We start from the raw sequence: 22,997 nt of genomic DNA on the forward strand, positions 1-22,997 counted from the left end.
GGCGCATGCGCGCAGGGGCACGTCCACCGGGCTCATCAGCAAGATCGCGTCCAGGTTCGCGCGCAGGTCAGTGCGGCCGGCCCGGGGCATTGGGGTGGGGGTTGAGGGGGTCCCCCCTTCGTAATCTGCATGGTGACTCGCCCCCTCAAAATGGTGACGTGACATTTTATTATATTAGAGCTGCGCTTTGACAGACGTTTGAAGACAAAATTCAAGGAAGGCATCAAGTCTCTTTTTTGGAGAGAAAGGAAAAAAAAAAAACAATAAAAAGGGATGAAATGAGGATTTAAAAATTCTGTCGAGTGGAAAGAGCACAACTTGACATCAAAACTGGGTTTTAACAAAAAACGTTCACCCTCCTTAACGGCCTTGGATTAGAAAAAGGAATTAAATAGGATTTTACATTTATTGTTATTATTATTATTATTATTCTTAAAGTAACATTTCTTTAAGAACTTTTAGACTTCTCACCCATAATATGTAATTTCCCTTTTTTCCTTCTAAAAAGTCTATGTCCTACCATCGTATAGATTACTTACATAATTTAACATCAGAAAAACTTAACATCAAAACATAGTAAACACAAAATAAATGCATAAAAGTAAACTAATATAAGAAAATAGTACATTTCTAATCTAATGAAATAGTAAAATTGCACTGTTTCCTAAAAATTAAGCCCAGATCAGTAGACGTCAATCCGATCCGTTAGTAGGCGCTGCCGGAAGCCCGCGGGAGTCCAGCCTGTCGGAGCGCTGTCCAAGGTGCTGAGGGCAGAAAGATGAGTGCGGCCGCGTCCGTGCTGTCCAGGGGCGTGCAGTCCTGGCGGGAGCAGGCTGTGAGCACAGAGCCCTGATGGAGAACAGAGTGGGCTCTGGAAACAGCGTGTGGTCACCCTGCCGGGGTGTCCCGCGGAAGGCACGTCGCTCCCGTGTGCGAAGGAAGTTAAGGCTCCAAACCATCTAGTTAGCCGAGCAGAGAAGAAATCATGGGCGAGAGAGTAATAGCACGCGCTTTCAAAATTATTAACTGAATACTTGGTTTTCGACGTTAATGAGTTTTCCTAGGATTTCGCGGAGGGAGAAGCAGCAGCTTCAGTCTCTTGCCTCATGGGAGCTGTTTATGGACCTACCTCCTTGGTCAGTGTGTCCAGGCTCATACAGCTGAATTTAAAACTTTAAATACTCAAACTCAGCATCTGATTCAAACCAGATCAGTCGATTTTGTACCATTTGGGCAGTTACCATGCAGTATGACACTTTGACAGAGAAAGACCTAGAAGTTCCCCCACAGCGTCAGCATGACAGTGAGACAGGGCGCCAGCGAGATTGTCCGTAGTTTCTGCTGTTGGAACCTGGCCCTCTATTTCTAGCCATTTTTATTTATTTTTTTGTTAATGTTTATTATGGTAACATTGGTTAACAAAATCCAGTAAGTTTCAGGTATACAATTTAACAGTAAGATCAATAGATTGCCTCATGTTAAAGCCATTTTCAGAAGCTATACTTGCTCGTGGTTTAGCCAGAATTAATTTTGAAGTGAAGATGAACTAGATTTTGAGTCGAATGCTTGATTGCTAAGTGTACGTTAAGCATTGTACAAAGTATTTCTCTTTGCAATAAAAATTGTAGCCTCGAGAGGGGACGCACAAAGCGCAGTGGACAAGGACAGGAGGGCGGAGCAGAGAGAGCCGCAGAGACAGCCTGCTGGGGAAAGGGCTTGCCAGGTAGTCAGTTCACAGGTACGCGAGGGCCTCCTCCGAGCTCGGCACTCTGCTAGGTGCTGTCGATCAGCACTCAGTGAGACTGACCCTGCGCCTCCCGCCCTGCGGGCCACTTACTGTCCGAACAACATTCCCACAGTCCAAACGCTTCCCTCACTTGCTTCTGGTTTTCCTCCTGCCCCTCAAACTAGCTGTCTCTTCCCAGACTCCTTTGCCGGTTTTCTTTAGGCCCCTTTGTCTTTCCCTCTGACCTCTCACTATCCGACGGGCCCTGGGCTCGGTCTTTGTCCTCTTGGTGATCTCGTTCAGGCCCCTGACGTCCAATTCCACCTTCCAGTGGTGACTCAGCCTCCGAGAGAACGTGTCCGGAGTTCACCTCCCACCCCGCTTCCCTGAACCTGCCCCTCCTCATTCCTCAGCACCGTGGATGGTGGCGGCACCGTCCTTGCACCTGCCCAGGCCGTGAGCCTTGCGGATTCTTGGCGCCTCGCTTTCGCGTCCCGCCCACCAACTCCGTGAGCGAGTCATGCGGGCCCCAGCTTCGTGGTAGTTCTAGAATTCAGCTGCTGCCGTCAGTCCCGCCCCACCCCGCCCCGCCTTCTAAATCGTCAGCGACCTGCCACCTCCCAGCGCGTCTCCTCACGTCCACCCTCGTGCTCCTGTTTTCAACGATGCGAGTCCCCGGTTTAAAGCCCTCGGTTCAAAGCTTGCTTTCCTCTTGCCCAGGAGACAGCTCAGAGCCCCGACAGTGCCCTCCGCGGCCCTGCGCTGTCTGGCCACCCATTTCCGCGCGGACCTGATCTGCTCCCCTCTCCCCTTGCTCGTTCCACACCAGGTGTGCCCCCGCAGCACGCTGGTCAGGGTGTCGTACACGCCGTTCTGCCCACAGCCCTCCTCCCCACACCTGCGTGGCTGGCTTCTTCTGCGCCTGCCTTGGGTCTTTGCTCAACTGCCCCTTCCTCACGGAGGCCTTCCTGACAACACCCCCCGCCCCCCATTTAAAATCACAGCCTCTTCATCCCAATGCTTTTCCCTGCTTGATTTTTCTCCATAGTGCTAACGCTCCCTGAAATAACAAATGCTCGACGCATTTGTTCGTCGTCTGTCTCTCCCCGCTAGAAAACGAGCTCCTCGAGATCAGGGACTTGCTTGTTTGTTTGCTTTGTTTTATGCCAGATCTTCCTCTGAATATCGAGAGCCTACTATGACATACAATACGGCATTCGAAAAACATGCCTGAATAAATGCATGAGTAGTGGAAGACAATTTGAAAAGCAAACAAATAAGGTTATAATTCTAATGAAGGAAGCGGATCCCCAAGTCGAGTGCGGCCAGGGGCGTCAGGGTGCTCAGAGCTAACCTCTGCGGGACCTGGCGCCAGAGTTCCCGAAGCTTCACGACCCTTGTTAAATTTTGAATAATGTCATGTAGCACAGGGTTTTTCGGCCAGGGGGGAAGGAAGGAAGGGGAAGGTTGTTTTCGATCCCGTGTCAGCAATTTGGTTTTTCAATGTCTTGCTTTTTAACACATTTTAATTAATTCTGGATTTGGTTTAGAGAAGAGAAAAATGTCTCAGTTCTCCTCCAAGGTCACTTGTCACCACGTGGACAGCTTTGGCTTTCCACACGTGTCTGTGTCCACTGCAGCGCGTGAGGTCCACCCTGATATAGCATCTTGTAGCTGGAGATTGGGCTGTGTAACCTGCCACAAATGATTTAATGCAGGAAGTCAAGCAAAGTATTGGTGACAGTCCCAGGAATGAACCCGCTAAGTTCTTCAGTGAGTGGCAGACTGGAGGTGGAGTTGCTCTTTCTGAATTCACAGCATATCGAACTGTGGGAAGGGTCAGAGGCTTGCAGACAAACTAGAGAATTTCTCAGTGTCCAGCCTTGTTAGCTCAAGAGCATTCTCAACTCGTTTCTCAGGCTGTCCGTTCTTCGCCCTCAGTCCCTTCGTCTTAAGCCCGTCCTGGGCTCAAGCCCTTCCTGTCTCTCTGTTCCCTTTGCCTTCCTCACGTCACTGTGCCCACAGCCTGGACAAGTGGAACCCGCACGCGGACGCCCCCGTGTGGCCAGACGGGCAGAACTGCATGTGCTCAGGGGCGGGGCCGACTTTGAGTGCAACTTTGGGGACCCAGACACCTCACAGACTTTGGGACCAGCCAAGCTGATGTGTCACCAACTGCTTAGAAAGATGCAAGAGGATTCTTACAGGGAAGAAGAGTAAAGGAATTGGATTGGGAAGCTTTAAGAAGGGAAGGTTAACGAATACCTTAGCGTTATTCGTGTGCTCGAACGGTGTTATCACAGATAGGAAGCCAGTTAGTTCTTCTTGGCCGGTCAGACCGTACACTGACGTCTTCTCGTCTGAGGAGAGAACCTTCCAGCTACGAAAGAGATTCACACTAGAATCATCTTTTCAGGAGAAGATGTGGATGGAGATTACCCAGGTCTTTTAAATAGCGTTAGACCCGTTCGCTTTGGGTGGGTTCCCTATAATCCATCCCTACAGCAAACCTGGCGGTTTCTTTTTTTAACTGTAGCTCCCTCTTAGATAGGGAGTAACCTACTTAGTTCATTGCGTGTGTGTTGCTATCTGTAAAACAGCTGGCTTTTCTAAACCTGTGAGCGCCCGCTCCGTCCCCAGCTGCCGCCCGCCGTGGCCACTTACCGGACTGTCGGAAATCACGGCCCACTGGCAGAAATGCGTCCAGTCAGCGTGCCTAGAGGTGTCCAGGGAAGCAGGGACAGGATGTGGGAAACGATGTGACAAGTCGGTCACTCTTGCAATGATGACAGCCGGGGGAGTGCGTTCTGAGGGGCATTTCGTACGCGATGCTGGCAGCAGTGGATCACATCCGCTCACAGCGGCGTCAGGCAGCGTGCCAGGCGGGCACCAAAGCCCCGTGAGACGCACGCGCTTTCCTCTTAAAGAGCTTTCCTTTGCCACCGGAAGGCACAGCGTGGCCGTCACTCCTGCCGAGCTGATGGCCCGCCCTTCACCTCAGCGTGCACCGGCCGTGCGTTTCACTTCGCACCTGCTCCAAAGAGACTTCATTTATTTCTGTGTGCTCTGACCAAAACAGATTTATATAGATGAATTTTTATTATACTTCCCGATGAAAACGCCAGGTGTTAAAAATAGAAATTTGAGCCACCTCACTCGAATGGGAGAACACATCTTATTATCCTTTCTCATTCAAATAGGAAAATGCGGTTTACACAATACGTTTGTCAAGAAGGGCCTGTAGCTAAAGGCCCTAAGAAGCGTAAGACATTCACATTTTTAACCACCAGATTAAAATGTCTTCATGTTTTAAAACTCAGTGGATGGATGTGTTTTATTAATTTGGGGTGAAGTGGGGCTGAGGAAAGTGGCACTTGATTTTATTCCAGCTGGAGTCATTTTACATAAATAATGTAATGGTTAAAACGTTAAGAAAACATTAACTTAGGGGTTCAAGTTGGTGATTTCCCCCAACTTTTTAATAGTATTTTGCTCTCACAAGCCATCTCTTCATATGTTTAAACTGGTTTATAACTTGATGCTCCTATGTAGATACTTATTTACTTTTGAAAATGACGAAGTAGTTAAAATTTTGGTGAACAAAAAATGTTAATTATATTCAACAAAAGGACAATTAGTCGAGTTTTCCTGGTTTCATTTCACAGGTGGATATCCAGGTAAGGTCAGTATTTCTGTTTAAGATTGCATTCTTGTTTTTAAACTCACCTGTTGGTTTGCTGTCATATTTTATCATGTGCATGAATCATTAGCATAACTTCTGAAATAAGTTAATTGCTTATTTAAAAATTGATGTTTATTTTTAGAAATACTTATATGTGTGTTGAGCTTTATTTCTAACTATAAGGTTAATTTATTTTCTAAATTGAGCGGCTACTAGAATTCTGTGTAATAACAGGTATGAAGTTGAATCTTGCTCCGATAATTACTAAATACTTTTAATTTTAGATTGAACTGAACTAAGCCAAAATTATAACTTTAAGATCATGTCTGAGAATTAGAAGATCATGTAAAAAAAAATTATAATAATAATCCCGAACTGTCACCTAGCCTCTGCTCTGTGACGATACCCAGTAGACGCTCAATAAATGACAGTTAAGTGTGGTTATGTTGAAAAATATTAGAAATAGTATTAGACTGACTAGTAATAGAAAACTGTCATGCTAGACGTGTGCTCAACGGTTAATTTTAAAATCATTTTAGATGTCGGTTTTCTTGATCATTAAATCTCAACCTTCACTTTGTTTTGAGGGATCCAAGTGAAGGCGAAGCCAGTGGCAGAGCCGACACCTCAAGGTGAGGAGCCACTATTAACACTTCGCTGCCAGGTCCCCCGCTTTTGAGAACGTGCTTTCGAAATCCTGACAGCACTCAGTAAACATGAACACAACTAATGACTAGATCGTATGTGTATTTACAGTTTTTATTTTGGGATGGGTTCTCCTATATTGCTTAGCCTTTAATTACATTTAAGTTATTTGACTGTAAGTTTGTGTTTTCCAAACATTATTTTGAACGGTATGCTTTGCAGAGAAATAGCCTTTCCGTCCTAGCAAATATGTCTTAGCAGAAGAATTAACAGATGAAATGTCCTGACCCTTTTCTCACTAAAATGACGTTAACTAAAAATGAGTCTTGCTCAGATAACGCAGAACGCTGCGGTACCCAGGTATGTAGGGAGAGGCGGTGTGAGTGATGCACTGTCCGTGAGTGTTCAGTGGGAACAGGGTGGGAACTCACCCTGCCGTGCTTCACGGTTCCTGACATTTGGCGCTGGTCGCGTATTCATTCTGGAGATGAGTCTCACACTTGAGCACAGTCAGAATGAGGTGGAGGGTTTGACACAGCCCATGCCGAGCCCGACTCCCAGGTTTTGTGACTGGGGGCGCCGGGGCCTCTAGTGGCCACATGAATGACATGTTAGTGCTTGTGTTCAAATTTATAGGTGGGAAATTTCAAAAACAAAGGCATTAAATTTCTTTTAGCGAGCACGGGCCTTAAGGGATGCGGTGTTCTGACCCGCAGCGACTCAGGGCAAACTCCCCAGCTTCGTTCCAGAGTTATTTTTGAGCAGCCGAACACAAGCCTCCACTTAATTTCTCCTTCAAAAAACTGTATGAAATAGAAAACATAATGAGCTTTGGAAACACTTTATTAAGCATTCCCACGCGGTCCTTTCTACAAACCGTGCTGTGTTTACGTTTAGTCGTGGTAGTTTAAATGGTCCTTTGTTGAGTTAGGTGCCTGAGTCTCCGTGATAAGGAGCCAGAGGGAGGCAGGATGGAAACTTGTAACTGTCTCCTGCCTGTGAGATAAGCATGAAGGACTTCTGTCTTCCCTCACCGAGTCACCATTTCTGAGCCCTCTCGTCTCGTCTCTTTCTCTCTTTCTACTCAGTTTTCCTCTGAGACATTTAGTAGCGTGTAGCGTCACAAGTGGCTGCTAATACTGCAGTTCATCTGCGTGCATCGTATCCTCAGATACGACGTGTGACTGCACGGCCCTCTTGTTCGGTCCTCACCGGGCTTTTGAACAGACTTACTGAATAACTAGTGTCTCCGAGGTACTTGCTGGCCATTGATCCTCAGAGCCACCAGGTGAAAAGTATCCATTTTACAGAAGAAGCAGCAGGGAGGAGCATGCGTGGGACCAGACCAGTAGCAATGAGGTTCTGTCATTTCAGGGAGATAGTGGGACCTGATGGGGGAGACACGGTCTCTTGAGCCGGACCCCGTGGGTCTGAGCTGTGTCCTGCCACTTACCACTTAGCTATGTGACTGTAGGAGAGTGACCTCGACTCCTCACGCCCCCAGTTCCTCATTCAGACTTCCTCGTAGGGTTGTTCTGAGGGGCAAACGAGGAAATGATACAAATGAAGAAAGAACTTGGAACCCTTCCTGGCACCCAGCAAGTGCCTGATAAACGGTAGCCATGATCATTAGTGTCGGCATTTTCTCCCATCACCGTTACCGTTGGCAACGCCTTCGAGATACACGTAGGCGACATCGCGTATGTGCCTGTTGTCTTAAGGTCGCCAGGCTTCCTTGGTGGGATGCCAGGAAAATCAGGCTTGGAATAAGACACCTGATTTCTAGCCTTCGCTTTTCAGTTTGTTAGCAGTACGACCTTAAAAAAAAGTCGTTTACGTTTCCAGCCTTCGGTTCTGTTTTTAAAACGAGTTTTTGACCAGGGGATCTCTTGGGTCCCTTCCAGTCCCTTCCATGCTGATTGGGTAACCTGAGTCGCGCGTGCGGTCCCAGTAAATGACTCGGGTTGGACCTGCACCCACAGGGGCCTGTGACTTAGAGTCATTGAGCAGAAAGAGGGTGATGAGGAAGACACCGAAATAAATACGCTCCGTACTTATTTAATAGTCTTTGGAAATGTATTTTCTCAAGCTCGCATAGTTTACAGAGTTTTGGGGGCTCGGATACCTAGGAATGAGAAGGAAGCACAAATATACATGTTTACATAAAAATTCAGACATGTATATGTATACGAATATATATTATACGATACTGATAAAAATGTATGAAATATATAGTGGGTTATAAACTTTCGAAGTACATCATTTCTTAAATCACATGGATATGAGCTAGGTTGACAAGTTAAAATCGGAACACCCATATTTGCATAATTGCTCAATAAATTTCATTGCAGGGTCTTCTGAATCACAGATACCCTTATTAATTCTACTTTTCCATAATTATGTGAAATAGACTTCCTGGTTCTATATTATTTATATAGAACAGTAAGGAAAGTAAGTTAGGTGGACGCACTGAACAGCCGCGTGCCGTTCACGTCCTGTGTGACACGCCCGCCCGGCAGTGTCAGCGACCAAACCAGACACAGCTCCCGCGCCCCCTGGGGCTTCCAGCCTCTTGGTAGATTCTGACAACAAATCATAAACATCATAAATAAGTGTATTAAATAGTGTATCAGAACGTGAGCAGGGCCGCAGAGGGAAAAACAGAGCAGGGTGAGGGAGGTCGGCCATGCCAGGGTGGGAGTTGGGGTGCAAGAAGGCGTTGGGGGTGGATCCCATGGAGAACGTGGGCAGCCATTTGAAAGAAGACAGGGAGACAGCCATGCAGCCATCCGAGCCAAAGGCATTTCTGGCAAAGGGAGCAGCTTGCGCAAAAGCCTTCGGGCCGGACCAGGCCCCGTGCGTTTAAGGAATAGTAGCGTGGAGGTCAGTGCGTGTCGATAGGAGTGAACAAAGGGGTCAGCAATAGACGACGAGGGGTAGGAGCTGGGGGCAGGAGGTGGCGTGGAGACTATTTTAAGGACATCCTTCAGCAAGGCGTCGACACCGTTAGAGGACCCGGTGTCTGCACTCGTGTGCGGTGCGACCTGACGTCGTCGCCTTATTGCAATACGTCCTTCTTCCTCCACGTTGTCAGGTGTGAATAATCCCTCTGGAGCTGTCACTCTTCTCGTCCCCGGCCCCAGTCTTTTCCTACCCAAAAAAGGTACCAAAAAAAAGGAAGTTTTCTTTATATTTCAAAAATGTGTATTTACAAGCAGAATGCTCGTGGCCTTGGTCTGTCTTTTGTACACATGTACAAAGCGGAGAATCCGCTTTTGCAAACGGAAAGAAACAGTGTGGAAGGAACTGAAAAACTATCAAGTTCTTCACTTCCGCCTGCAAACTCGTTTCCCACAAACCGATATATGTAAGAAAACATGTTATTGTAGATCGAGGATATTAATGAAAGTCAAAACAGAGGCCGTCTAGGGGGGTCCGCATTCGTAACAGCAGAGTCACAGAAATCTTAGTGTCTACCCGAAGGCAGTCTGCAAATCAGGCAGTTGTATTAAGCGCCGAATGACGACCCCTTAGAGTTCACGTGCGCCTCGATTCCTGTGCTGAATGGGGTTTTCTCTCCGTTCTCTTCCTTTGCCCGCTCCTCCCAGAAGCACATCCGGGGAGCCGAAAGAAAGAGACAAGGACGAAGCCAGAGACTGCAAACCGCGTTCCCTGCGCTTCACCTGGAGCATGAAGACCACCAGCTCGATGGACCCCGGCGACATGATGCGGGAGATCCGGAAGGTGCTGGACGCCAACAACTGCGATTACGAACAGAAAGAGAGGTTTTTGCTCTTCTGTGTCCACGGAGACGCCCGACAGGACAGCCTCGTGCAGTGGGAGATGGAAGTCTGCAAGCTGCCCCGGCTGTCCCTGAACGGGGTCCGCTTCAAGCGCATCTCGGGAACGTCGATCGCCTTTAAGAACGTTGCGTCCAAAATAGCAAATGAGCTAAAACTGTAAAGCAACTCGAAATTTCCAGGCTCAGGGAAGATAACAGCCAGATTATGAGGTACGGTTTTTGAATGTACTGGGAGCACCTGACGTGACTGGCCTGTGAACCTCCCCGTGTAGAATTTGCCCTTCATGCAATAAGGTTATACATAGTTATGAACTGTAAGATTAAAGGCAGTATGAACCATAATATCTGTAGCTAAAAAAGTAGGTTCACCTGTACAGGTAAGTATATTGTGTATTTCTGTTCATTTTCTGTTCATAGAGTTGTATAATAAAACAGATGATTGCTTAAAGACTTGTATAGTTGTCTAGATTTCTGCACAGAGATGTACGTTTGATGCTCTGAGTTGAAAATATTCTTCCCTGTTATTTCCATTCTGGTGGGTTTTGAAATTCTTACCTCCATCACGCCATTTTGGAAATCGTGTCCGGAATGGAAAGTGCACAGAAATAGTCTTTATGATTGTAGCATGTACTTTGAAAAATTATTTTAAAATCGTATTTTAAGTTTAACCCAGAAGCTGATCAATAGATCAGTTTTATTATACACAGAATTATAACCTGCTTCTCTTGGCTCTTATCCTTGTTACCAGACAAGGTTTAGTTGAGAAGATACAAAATGTTTACAACGTTGGCACTTAGAGTTTTTAAAATAAAGTACACGAGAATAAACAATAGCTTTGCCTTGAGCTAACTGGGAGGAGCGTGAAACCTACATCAGATTTCTCTGGGATTTTATAAAGTGTTTTGTGGCCCACTGCTAATTGTAGCAGCAAAATTAAAAAGAATCGACACTTCCTCTGGCTGTTACAGTGTAAACTGTCACGTAGGTTTGCTGCCTTCCAAATACCACAGTGTCATTGCGGGAATATGATAATGTTGGGACTGTTTCGTAGCACAGACGCGTCTCTACAGTGTCGAGCAGTGCATCAGTTAAGACATAATGCCACCTCAGGAATTAACTGGCATTGGGAGCGTTCGTCTCGTTCTCTTCCCGTCCTTTGCACCTACCCCCGACACCTGTACGTAAGTACTTAAGAGAAGTTGAGCAAAACATACTGTTGATAACAGCCTATCACTGATTTACGCTCATGTGGTTGTTCAGGTTTCCCCATGTAACCCGTTCGTTTTTACTATTTTGCCAGATCTCTTGTACTTACGCCACATCGTTACGCCTGTAACGTGCAGCTTTGTGATCGGGCATTTGCCCACTTTTCTTTCACGATTAGTGATATATGCCATGTAAAACCACTAGTAAAGGTACATTTTAATACTTGTTATTTTATACTGGATTAGCCCTGGAGGTTGACTGTGCAATGTTATTTAATGTTGTAATTACTGTAATATCTGCACATGGATGGGCCCCATCTGCACACTCCTGAGAAATAGAAAGTGTATTCAAATTTTATCAGTTGAAAAAACAATAAAGCTGTGATAAATACTGTAATTCTAACCTACATTAGAAAGCTCTCAGTGTAGGTGACCTGCCATGTCATAATGGCTTCCAGACTAGGATGAATCTTACATTCTGTACTGTACTGTGATGTCGCTTTCTTCTGTACTGTTTTAGAATGAAGTGTATTTTTGCCTTAGCAAAGGGTGGTGTTTGGAAAAAAAAAAAAACACAACAACAACAAAACCACAGCTGTGTAGCCCCTTTTTAATCCAGTGTTCATTCAAAAAAAAATCGATGCAGATCTTCTTACTTTCACTGGTGCAAACTGAAATCTGACTTGAACCGTTCTCATAATAAAGCACTTGTCCTTCGCTCTTTATCAGAATGTGAATGACCTGTTTTCTAGAACGAAAGTATTCCGTATGGGGATTTTATTTCACGGGCTCTAAATTTAGTTGGCAGCGGGTGAAACTCTCCGTAGGTTTTCAACGTGTCGTTATGACAAGAAATATTTAATATTTTTATCGGAATTCCTATTGTTGAAATACTTTTGAAAAAACAGACATCATGCCTTTTCCAAGGTAAAAACCGATTTTTGAATTATTTTCTCACTCTGTCAACTCTTCTGTGTTTATGGCAAGGAATTTTACTGCAATATTTTTTATGAGCTAAAAATGAAATCTTGCTATTCACTTTTAGATTTCCCATTTTATATATTCATAACCACATAATTATTTTGAAGATTTAAAGGAATTTTACAATATTTGCATAAATAAATACCAGTTTATGTTCACTGGCTACATGATATCAGGATTTCCTTGGTTTCTGTTTAAGTATTATTTGATATAACATCCCTGACATTAAATTAATTACCGTGTAGAGACTGGGGCACCGCATTTAATTTGAAAAATTAAAATTCGATAAATAATATGAAATATAGTCCAGAACCTTGACCCAATAATATTCTCTAAGGTAGAATTTGGTGTAAAGTCCAAAAGGCTTTATTACGAAGTGATTCTTAACCAACAGTACCACTTCATAATGTGGGCAACAGAATAAACGTGATGAGCGAGATACCGATTTCCTGTAAATAAGCGACTCCATCAGCATGTGTAAATTAATCAAGACGATCTTCATTTTAAAAATGTCTGTCGAGGTACCTACTGTGTCTTAAGACATATGAAGGGATTGCCAAAGAAGATTTCTAGTTCTCCAAGATTCAGGTCCATTTGAGAAGACACAACAACTACAAAAACACACCCAAACGGGAAACGACGCATGTTCAAGCACAGACGACATGCACTGCCGGAGTACAGAGAAAGGTGAGTTTCGTGTGGACATGAGAAAGGAAGGCGTTTTGAGGGATTTGAAGGGTGGTCGAAATTTAAGAGGCAGAAGGGAAAAGACCCTTTAGATGGAAGGAATGCGTGAGGAAAGGCTCCAAGTGAGTCATGGTCGTAAGACACATGTTCGCAATAAACCACGTGTTCTGGGGAGTGCCAGTGTTCACGTAGGTGGATGAGAAGCACATTATGAAAGCACTGATTGGCAGCCTCAGCTCGGATTTGCTCTGTGGTTAGAGAGGAGCAATTAGGAGACTCAAATAAAGGGAAGGGTTGGAAGAATTAGTATCGTTAAAATGTCCATATACTACCCAAAATAATCGACAGATTCACTGCAATCCCTATCAAAATTCCAATGGCATTTTTTTCACAGTCTAAGAGAAAGCTATCCTAAACTTAGTATGGAACCACAAGGGGCCAAAATAATTTGCAGGAAGAAGAGCAAAGCTGGAGGCAATAAGCTCCCTGATTTCAAGCTGTATTACAAAGCTATAGTAATCCAAACAGCATGGCACCGGAATAAAAGCAGATAACACAGATCCATGGAACAGAGTAGGGAGCCCATCAGTAAACCCGCTGCATATATGGTCCGTTAAGTTTTGCTAAGAATATTCTGAGAATGCACAGTGTGAAAAGGGCAGTCTCTTCAACAAATGGTGGTGTGATAACTGGATATCCACATGTGAAAGCATGAAACTAGACCCCTGTCTTAACACCATACAAAAAATCGACTCAAAACGGGCGAAGGACTGAACATGAGACCTGAAACTGTGAAACTGAAGAAGACATTAGAAGTAAGCTGAACATTGACCGTGGCAATGATAGTTTAGATTTGACATCAAAAGCAAAGGAAGGAAAAGCCAAAATAAGTGACACTACATCAAACTGAAACGTTTCTGGAAACCAACAAAATGAAAAGGCAACCTATAGATAGGAAAAAATCTTGCAAACCATATGTCTGGTAAAAGGTTAATATCTAAAATATACAAAGAACTCATGCAAATCAATAGCAACGAGCTCTCAGCTCACACCTCTTGGAATAACTCACCAAAAACTCGAGATAATGCACGCTAGTGAAAATGTGGAGAAAGGGAACCCTTAGACCCTGTTGGTGAGAATGTAAACTGGTGCAGCCACTATAGAAAACAGGACGGAGGTTCCTCAAAAAATTAAAAATAGAACTACCATAATAAAAATAGATCCGGGAAGTCCACTTTTGACTATATTTCCAGAGGAAACAAAACCGTTCTCTCGAAGAGAGATCTGCACTCCCATGTTCATTGCAGCATTATTCAGAAGAGCCAGGCTATGGAAATGACCTAAGTGTCCAACAACGAACGGACGAATGAATGAATGAAGAAAATGTGGTATTTATATATACTATGAAATATTATTCAGCCTTAAAAAATACCTTGTAACAACATAAGTGAATCTGGAGGGCATTATGCTAAGTGAAATAAGCCAGACAAAGACAAATGTTCCATAGTATCACTTATATGTGAAAAAAAAAAAAGCCAAACTCATACCAACAAGGAGTAGAATGGTGGTGGCCAGCGGCTAAGCCGGGAGGACGGTGGGGAGAGGTTGGTAAAAGGGAACAAACTTTATAAGATGAATAAGGTTTGAGGATCTAAAGTATGGTGCACAGTGACTATAGTTGATAATAGTGTATTATGTAATTGAAATTTGCTGAGAGTAGATCTTAAGTGTTCAAACCAAAATGTAAATATATGTACATATTTACACGCACATACATAAGTGAGGCAATGGATGTATTACCTCAATAGAAATCCTTACACGTATATCAAATGATGTCGTACGTTCAAAATGTTACAGTTTTGTCAATTATACCTCAATAAAACTAGAAAAAAGAAAAAATAGAATTACCATATGATCCAGCAATTCCATCCCTAATACACTCACGAGAACGGAAAGCCGGGACTCAAACAGATATTCATATTCATGTTCATAGCAGCATCATTTACGACAGTCCAAAGATGGAAGCAGCCCACGTGTTCCTTGATAGATGGATGGATAAGCAACATGGAACGGATAAACAATGGAATAGTATTCAGCTTCACGGAAGGAAATGTTAACACTTCCTACAGCTTGGTGGAACCTTAATGAATACTAAGCTAAGTGGCAGTAAGCCAGTCAGAAGAAGAAAAATGCTGCGTGAGGCAGCAAGTAGCCAGTTCCACAGAGACAGGCAGTAGGATGGTGGTGGCGGCGGCCAGGGGCTGAGGAAGGTGGAAACGGAGTGCTCGTTTAACGGGGTCAGCGTTGTAGTTTCGTAAGGCGAAGAGTTCTGGAGTTGATGGTTGCACAAGAATGTGAATGCACTCACCTGCACTGCACTGGCCACTTACCATGGTGAAGATGGTTCATTTTAGATGAATAGTTTACCACCAAGAAGAAGAAAAAGAAGAAAACCCCAACCACGACAGCAAAGGGCAGAAGGGACCCCAGCTCGTAGGAGGCACGCCCTCACCCTAGATGCACATATCTCATTAAGAATTGCTATGGGTTTTGAGAATCAGCATATAAAATTCAGTACCGATGGCTGCATTCAGTGGGCTGCTTTCAATGCTCTTTCACGATGGGTGATTACAAATTCGTATGCTTTGGGGTGAACTTGCATCTCACGGTCGTCTTTTTTTCCCTCCCTGTAGAGTGAACTGATTTGGGGAAAGAATACCTGACAAGTACTAGAAAACACAAAGCTGGAGAATCTGCCCTGATGGCACTTGGTAGCACATCAATGTCACCGCTGTTCTCTCTTTTAAAAGATAGTTCCCGTTTTCATTTTCCTGTCGCTTTCTTACAGCCCTTGTTCTCGTCGAATGAAAAATGCATCATCATCATCATCATCATCATTCTATTATTATTATAGGATTAAATGGCCTCAAAAAAGGTATGCATACAGCAGACATTTTTTTTCTCGGCTGTTTGTAAAAGAGCTGAAAAGGGTAGAGTAATCCAAGCCCTCGCATCAGGATTTAAGTACAAAACAGGTTTTCAAACCTCAGCAGTGATGTTTTCTTTCTTTTAAAAGTATAATCCTGTTCGTTAAAAGGTTTTGACTTAACTATGGAAAGAAGTGAATCCAGACTGAGAAACTGGTTCACATTTTTAAACTCTTCTACGCTTTGTCTTCTCAGAAAACCAGGGACAGAAGTGGCCTGAGAAACCATTCATTCGCCCTCTCGTTTCTCTGCCGGCTCGAACGATGTGAGTGATTTGGTCTAAACTCCTGTCCGGGAAGGCTCCCCGGGTTCTGGACCCCCGGGTTCTGGACCCCCAGCTTGCTGTGCAGCCAGCACTTTCCACCATTTTCATCAGCAGTCCCTGTTAGCTTTCTCTTTGTGGTCCCAAATTTTAGAAAGTTTGGACCCTCGAGCTGCATTTAAGTAATAATGCGTTTGTCAATCACAGATTCCAGTCACCGTGTGACAGTCCTGTTACCAGATTGAGTGGGTAGAATTCCAGCCAGAAGCACAGAAAGGCCCCGTCATGCCTTTTCAACCTTTTGACCTATTGAAATTGTCGTTGGTTCCAGTTATTACCAGACTGAACCACTAGAGGTCAGAGAAAGTCCCTGTCCAAGATGCAGTGCCTGCTGCCCTACTGCCCAGAACAGTGGGGAAACGCACCCCATCCCCCCCAAAACAGGCACCCCGCTGCCCCACCCCCACAGTGCATGGTCTCTGGCCCACATCCCTAGACGTAACTAACCACAGGTCTTATTCTGCCTCTTCACGAATTGGAGGCTAATGTTTTTCACTGCTTAAATTGGTATTTGCAATATTTTGATTTACTCAGGTTATTTAAACATCCCTCCATGTAGCTCCAAAGGCACGTAACACCTTTCCACTGAATTCCTCATACCCAAATGTAATGCTTTCGTAAGTTTTCTGGAACTTCGTGGAATCCTGCATTCTTTTCACATTGCATGAATCTAGCAGGGCCAAGAAACATTAAAATGATGTTTAAAATAATACAGTCTTTCCTAGCCTTTTTTTTATATCACATTTTTTTTTCCCTCTTAGAATACTGTAATGAACCAATGGCTTTTCGTTGACTCGATGCGTTTCCATTATTTGTAGTCACTAGTTCTTCGGTGATCAAAATGTCACAGTTTAGCCAAAGGAACCCTTTAAGTGTCCCATGTCACCTTTTAATAAAAATGCACAATTGTTTTTTAAAGTATCTCTGCTTTCTGGTAACAAGATACTCCAGGCCCACTTTACACCTTTTCTATCCTAGGCATGCCATCGGCCAGTAGTCTAAGCCCCAGTAGTGGAAATCGATATTAGAGACCAAACTGTGAACTCTGGGGGTGCTCATCTGACTTAGCGCCGCTGGGATACTGTGACTTGTAGGCCCTTTCTGTGGACAAGGATGGAAAAATACGTGTACATACACATGCATGTGTACTATCTGCAGACCCATTTTCAATGTAGTCCTAAGATCACTTCACCACCACAATATTTAAATTTTTAATCCTATATTCAAACTATAATTATGCATCTTTTTATAATAACATAACCGTCACTCTGAAGCTCTTGATTCATACATAGCAAAGCCAACATGATAACGTATTTCTTTGGCTTGCCAATAAGAGAAATAGATTCAAAATAGTGATACCAGTACTAATAATTATAAAGCAAACAAAATTCGACTTTTTCTTTATAAGTGCTTTGTCCTTAAAATGCACTATGGGATTTGACATAAAATTTCTTTGGTCTAGAAAACTGAAATAAGCGCTCACTCTGGGTTTTGGAAATTCTAAGTGTTTCAGTGCATTTTCAGTTGGAAGGAGTCAGCATTTGACAGTTCCGAGCTCTTGGATTTTAGATTCTGCTTTCTTCTTTGTGGCCGGATTCAGCCCCTGTCAAAAAGGTAAGTCAGCTTTATTAATCTCATCATGAAGATGAGTAGAGGTATTGCAACAGTTCAGTCTTCAAAGTACAGAACCTTTCATCCAGTAACTGGCTCACTTGCAACGACTCATGTGAGAGATGTATATATGTCCATCCTCAGAAAGACAGGACAAGTTGATTCTGACTTCTATTCAATTTCTATTAATATATTTAGAATCTAGTTTTGTGTTTCCAGTGAAAATTTCATTATGCTTAATCTTAATAATGAGAACTTCTCAATTTTTCTTCTTCCTTTACCCCCAGCTTCAAATAATTCTTTTCTCTGTCATATATGACAGTTTTCCCTTCTAATCCGTATGTCATGTATGCTAAGTATTGGCATATCGAGCTAAAAATCTAAACTATAATAGTAATTTATTTAGTTTTATAAAACACGTAAACCGTGATAATCTCTCATGTTGCTGTATCCTAAGTACAGTACCAGTTATTAAGCTATCTTAATCTACCTCCAGGAAGGAAATTATTTATATAGATAGATAGATAGATAGATAGATACATAGATACATAGATACATAGATACACACACACATGCACATACATACATACACATAAAAATATACATATGTGTGTATTAGAATGTACATACGTATATATGTGTATGTTTTAGAATATGTTGGCAAGGAAGGATATATACCAATGCAGATTTTTTTTAGGTTTTGTCAGAAATACTCTGTTCACTTACAGGGTCATAATTCTGACCTCATTTCTCTACACGTATATTTTTCTGTTCTCAATATCATTAAATGCAGATCGCTCAGTTGTTTTCTAAATCTTCAGTGGCCTTGGGATAAATACGATCAAATAAGAGAGAATTCCATCCTCTTGTTAAAGAATTCTTTTAAATGTTCGATATCCCGCTTTAACGTGTTATCCGCAGGAGACTTCTGCTTCTGACGGAGAACGATTCAAAAGACTCTGGATCTGGGGTGACCCAGGTATGACCGCTCGCACAAACAAACATGATTCTGTGGTGGCACCCAGGGGTGCTGGCTGCAGGGAAGCCTTGGTGAACAGAATTTCAGAAAACGACACGCCTCTCTCACGGACGAGCAGCCAGGCACAGCGGCTCGCATTCCTGGATAAGTCACCGAGCTGGGTGGGTGGCAGAGCAGTGGCCTTGCCTGGCACTGAGAGGCCCCTTGGAGGAGGGGACGAGGACAACAGCCAAGCTTTGAGTTAGGCTGGAATCTGGGAGAGCCCCAAACAAAAAGAAATGAACAAATCATGTAACCCCGTAATCGCCTCCCTCAGCCCCGGATTCGTGCTGAGAAAGGGCAGAGGAGGAGCCCTGGGAAGCTTTCTGGAACATTCGCCCAGTGATTGGTGCCAGGTCCCTGCCGGAGAGGAAGCCAAAGGTGACCCGGAATGCTGACACTGCGCCTGTCCCCTCCTCGGCCAAAGACTGACAAGATCCAAGATTTGGGCCCCTCGGCGTGGCAGCTGAGAAGTCTGACACTTGGCTGACCAGAGGGGAGCTCGGCCTAATGAGACCCGTGGCTCACCCACCCCTGTTTTCTTACTCTGGGGGGTTCCCAGAGGTCGGCCCCTCAACCTGGAACAGCCTGCTCTCTGCAAAAGAGAAGACAAAATTTAAAAAATTCAGATTTCAGGAGAAGCAATTCATGGAAGGACATATCGTGCTTGTCACATGCTTTACCTGGAATCCTGGTCTCTGACATCAAGTCTCCTCATCGGCTGTGCTGAAACCCGACCCCTTAAGTGAAATAAAGAGGTGCTGCGCCTAAGATTCTGGAGTTTGCGTTCAGTGGGATCTCCAGGAAGGAGATGACCACAGACGTATTTTTTTTTAAGAAAACACTCAAAAAATGCTCATGTTAAATTTCTCCATTCTATTATGCCATCTGTTTTTATCACCTTTTGAACTGAAAGATAGTTAATATAGAAGACCCCAAATAAAAAAAATAAATGTTTTAACCTGGGACTCAGCTGGCATTAGAAACGGCTGCCCCACGCACTTTAAATTGCAGCCCTTGGAAAATTAAGCCTGTTGTTATCTATAAGCGGTGTTTATCAGCTCCAGAGATATTTTTTCTTGAGTCTAAGCTTTTCCTATAAAAATAAACTGAGAGTTTTAGGCAACTTTACTTCATAAAACTTTAGGTCCGTATAGGTTCCCACCTTTCTTTTTTTCCATTTATTACAAAACAAAAGATTAAAACAAAGTCTTCATATGGCTACCAAAGGAAGCTTTGTTTTCAATTAAAAGTCTGTAACTTTTTATGCTAAGACTCTGAGGTCTCTCAACACTTTTTCACTCAGTAACTGATGATATATTTTCACGAAACTACCTGTCTGATGTTTTTGCTCCTTTGGAGGGCAGGTGTGTAGTTCTTCGCAGTAAGGAAAGATTCGTATGGATTAGCACGTGGCATCCTCCCCCCCGCCACCCTGCCACCCCGCCCCGCCTTTTCCCTGTGTGCCGGAAGCTAGAGATGAAAAAGCAGGAGTCCCTTGGGTGCTGGTGGGAATTTAGCAAGTTAAGGTGTCATCAGGTACGCTCCCCAGAGCTTCGGAAGGCAGAGTGGGGTGAAATGGCCGAACGCTTCTGCCACTTCCTCTGCCTCTGCTAGTGAACATGGTCCTGCAGGTGTTTGGTTTGGCTCTGCTGGCCGTTGGGAATCTGGCCCCCACTCACGAGTATCACGAGGCTGGCGGGAGATGTCTATTTTGCCAGCATAGACCTAGCAGGCACGGCTGGTGCTGGCACACGCTGTGAGTGACGGCTGGGGACGATTCCTAGATGGCAGTTAAGATGGCGTGTCCTTGCAGCCCGCAGCCCTGGTGGTGGTTCTGGGAGTCAGGCTGGAGGTGGCCCAGTGGACAGCCTGCCCTTCCAGCCCCTCTGGTGATTCGGGACCACTGAATTCCCTATACGAAATCTTGTCCCATGTGGCCATCTAGAAGGGCCCCCGGGCTCAGCATAGGAACTGAGCTAAACTACAAGGCTGCTAGGGACTGAGGAGGAAGTAGGCAACAGGGGGAGGGTAGTGAGAAGGCATGTGCTGGACCATGGCCATAGAATGTTCCAGTAGAGGCTTCTAAAGAATAAAGGAAAGTGCCGTCCAAACTCCTGCCAGACTCAGAGGTGAGAAAACATCTTGGGCATTCCCCGGGAAGGAAGAAATTTTTTTTGCCCTCTTATTTGTTTGTTCTGGCCTTGGAAGGGCCAGAATCCGGACTGCAAGCTTGGGAGCTGAGACACACCCGTTGGGGAGGATGGAAGAGAAACTATACCACATTAGGTGCTGCCGAGGGAGAGGGCAGGGCTAATTTTAAATCGAGGTCAAGGCTCCGAGTATTATATGGAATCGGACATTGTAAGATTTACAGCTGCATAAATTGAGACTGTGTTTGCAACTTGGGGACTTTGATCACCACGGTGCGATCAGCAAAATCACAGGACGGTTTACATTTCCACTCGGGAGCAAAGGAAGCGCTGCCCACACCAAGTAACTTCTAAAGCGACGGTGATAGGCAGCCTCGAGATGCTTTCTGAAATTCCCTGAGTCTTGCTTGCCGGCTGGTAATAGAAGCTTCATCTGGAGATCAGTTTTCAGTTGCTCTAAGTGTTTTGCCTTTAACAGGCAAGCTAAACGCTGTGATTTTGTGAAAAATATTTTGTATAAACAAAAACACATTGTAGATCCCATGAGCATCTCACCTCGGTCTCCATTTGCTATGCAGTCTGGGGGAACTCTGAAGTCAGTTTTTTTCTTTTTGTTGTTTTTTTTTTTTTTTAATTGATCGATTGCTTGATTTTTTTATGGTGACGTTGGTTAACAAAATCCGATGTTTCAGCTGTACAATTTAACAGTAAGGTATATATATATTGCATTGTGTGTTCACCGCCCATAGTTAGATTTCTTTCTGTCACCACATATTTGACCCCTTTTACCCCGCCACCACATATTTGACCCCTTTACCCCCACCTACCTCCTCCTCCCCCCTACCTTCTGGTAACCACTAGTCTACTGTCCATGTCCATGAGTCTCTGTTTGTACTGTTTGTCTGCTGCTTTGAAGTCAGTTGTGTACACAGAGAGGGGACTTAGGCTCTGCTTTAGTTACTAAATTAAGTTACTTTAGTGAAGTTACAAATCCACAAATCCAGCTTCCGATAACCTTTTAAATTCAACTTGTACATTGTTTTATTTACAAACCTAATACAATTTAACAATCACAGTAAGATTTTTACCGTTCACTTAATTATCTTAAACATTTTAAGTGACTTTTATGAACTTAATATATTTGAGTTTCTTTTCAAGTACTTCAACCATGTAAAAGACTATACAATGCTTATAAATAGAGCAAATTAAACTTATTTTTGTATTCCTTTCAACTTAAACTTATAAGTCTAAGTCAATTACTTGATTATACATTTTAAGTTGAAATCACAAAACTCATTTTTAATATTCTAATATGTTCAATTGTAAATATTCTATTTATAGCAATGTATCAAAGCATTTTAAAACCACACAATTTCATATTAAAATATTAATGAAATAATAACCCATATTATTTTATACTTAACTCTAAGTTTCCAAGAGTCAAAAGATATTTGCCCACATAAGAAAATAAGGCCTGAACAGGCTGAGATTCACAGTGCACTGGGAACGCACATCTCCCTGCGTGATGTTCTCGCAAATCGTGGTTTTAATGATTGCATCACATGACCAGTTCCGCTGGCCCCGGATTTTGGCTGGTCCAGCCCGGTCGCTTTGCGCCCCCTTCTCGCTGCCCCCAGACTGTGATTAGCAGCGCGGACACGCTGTTTTGTCTTTCTGGGTATTTCCTTAGGAGAGGCCCCAAGAACGGTATGGCTATTTTTCAGGGCTCTTGATAAATATCTTCTGGTTGCCTTGCCAACAGCGCGTCACCGATTTACGCCCGTGATTTCGTAGTGTCACGGTCATCTCGCCCTGCCCCTCGCCAGCACTGAGCATCATCTTTATTTCTATCGTCGTCACAATTTCGTGGCAAGTGCGGTGGGGCGTGGTTTGTAAGTCTGTGGTGCGCTGACGTTTCGGGGTATGCCTCGCCCCTTGGGCGCGCGCACTGACGTTTCGGGGTACGCCTCGCCCCTTGGGCGCGCGCACTGACGTTTCGGGGTACGCCTCTGTGCCCGCGCTGACGTTTCGGGGCACGCCTCGCCCCTTGGGCGCGCGCATCGACGTTTCGGGGTACGCCTCGCCCCTGGGCCCGCAGGTGGGATGCTGGCGGGTGGGCTGAGCGCGCCCCGCGTCCGCGGCCGGGGCGGGGTGGCGCCGCCGCGATCCCGGGCCCCA

General features: G+C 44.3%; 1 protein-coding gene and 2 long non-coding RNA genes across 3 annotated transcripts in view; all 3 read left to right on the top strand.

Annotated features, from left to right (window-relative positions):
- Positions 1 to 610, top strand: LOC107195961. The gene is made up of 2 exons (XR_001517277.2): positions 1 to 66; positions 179 to 610. It is a non-coding gene; the product is annotated as an uncharacterized LOC107195961 (long non-coding RNA).
- MARK1 (microtubule affinity regulating kinase 1) overlaps positions 1 to 11,785 on the top strand; it is a 47,338-nt gene extending 35,553 nt beyond the window's left edge. Inside the window, exons 15-17 of the mRNA XM_025049836.1 lie at positions 5,996 to 6,040; positions 9,662 to 10,065; positions 10,907 to 11,785. Of these exons, the coding sequence (XP_024905604.1) occupies positions 5,996 to 6,040; positions 9,662 to 10,016 (400 nt within the window). The 3' untranslated portion in view covers positions 10,017 to 10,065; positions 10,907 to 11,785. The remainder of the gene's footprint in view (positions 1 to 5,995; positions 6,041 to 9,661; positions 10,066 to 10,906) is intronic.
- A 4,061-nt stretch (positions 11,786 to 15,846) lies between these two features.
- Positions 15,847 to 19,439, top strand: LOC112483258. Its single transcript, XR_003047568.1, has 3 exons — positions 15,847 to 15,980; positions 17,543 to 17,651; positions 18,570 to 19,439. It is a non-coding gene; the product is annotated as an uncharacterized LOC112483258 (long non-coding RNA).
- Positions 19,440 to 22,997: the final 3,558 nt, after the last annotated feature.

Source organism: Pteropus alecto, unplaced genomic scaffold (assembly GCF_000325575.1).
Source record: "Pteropus alecto unplaced genomic scaffold, ASM32557v1 scaffold65, whole genome shotgun sequence".
Taxonomy (NCBI): Eukaryota; Metazoa; Chordata; class Mammalia; order Chiroptera; family Pteropodidae; genus Pteropus; species Pteropus alecto.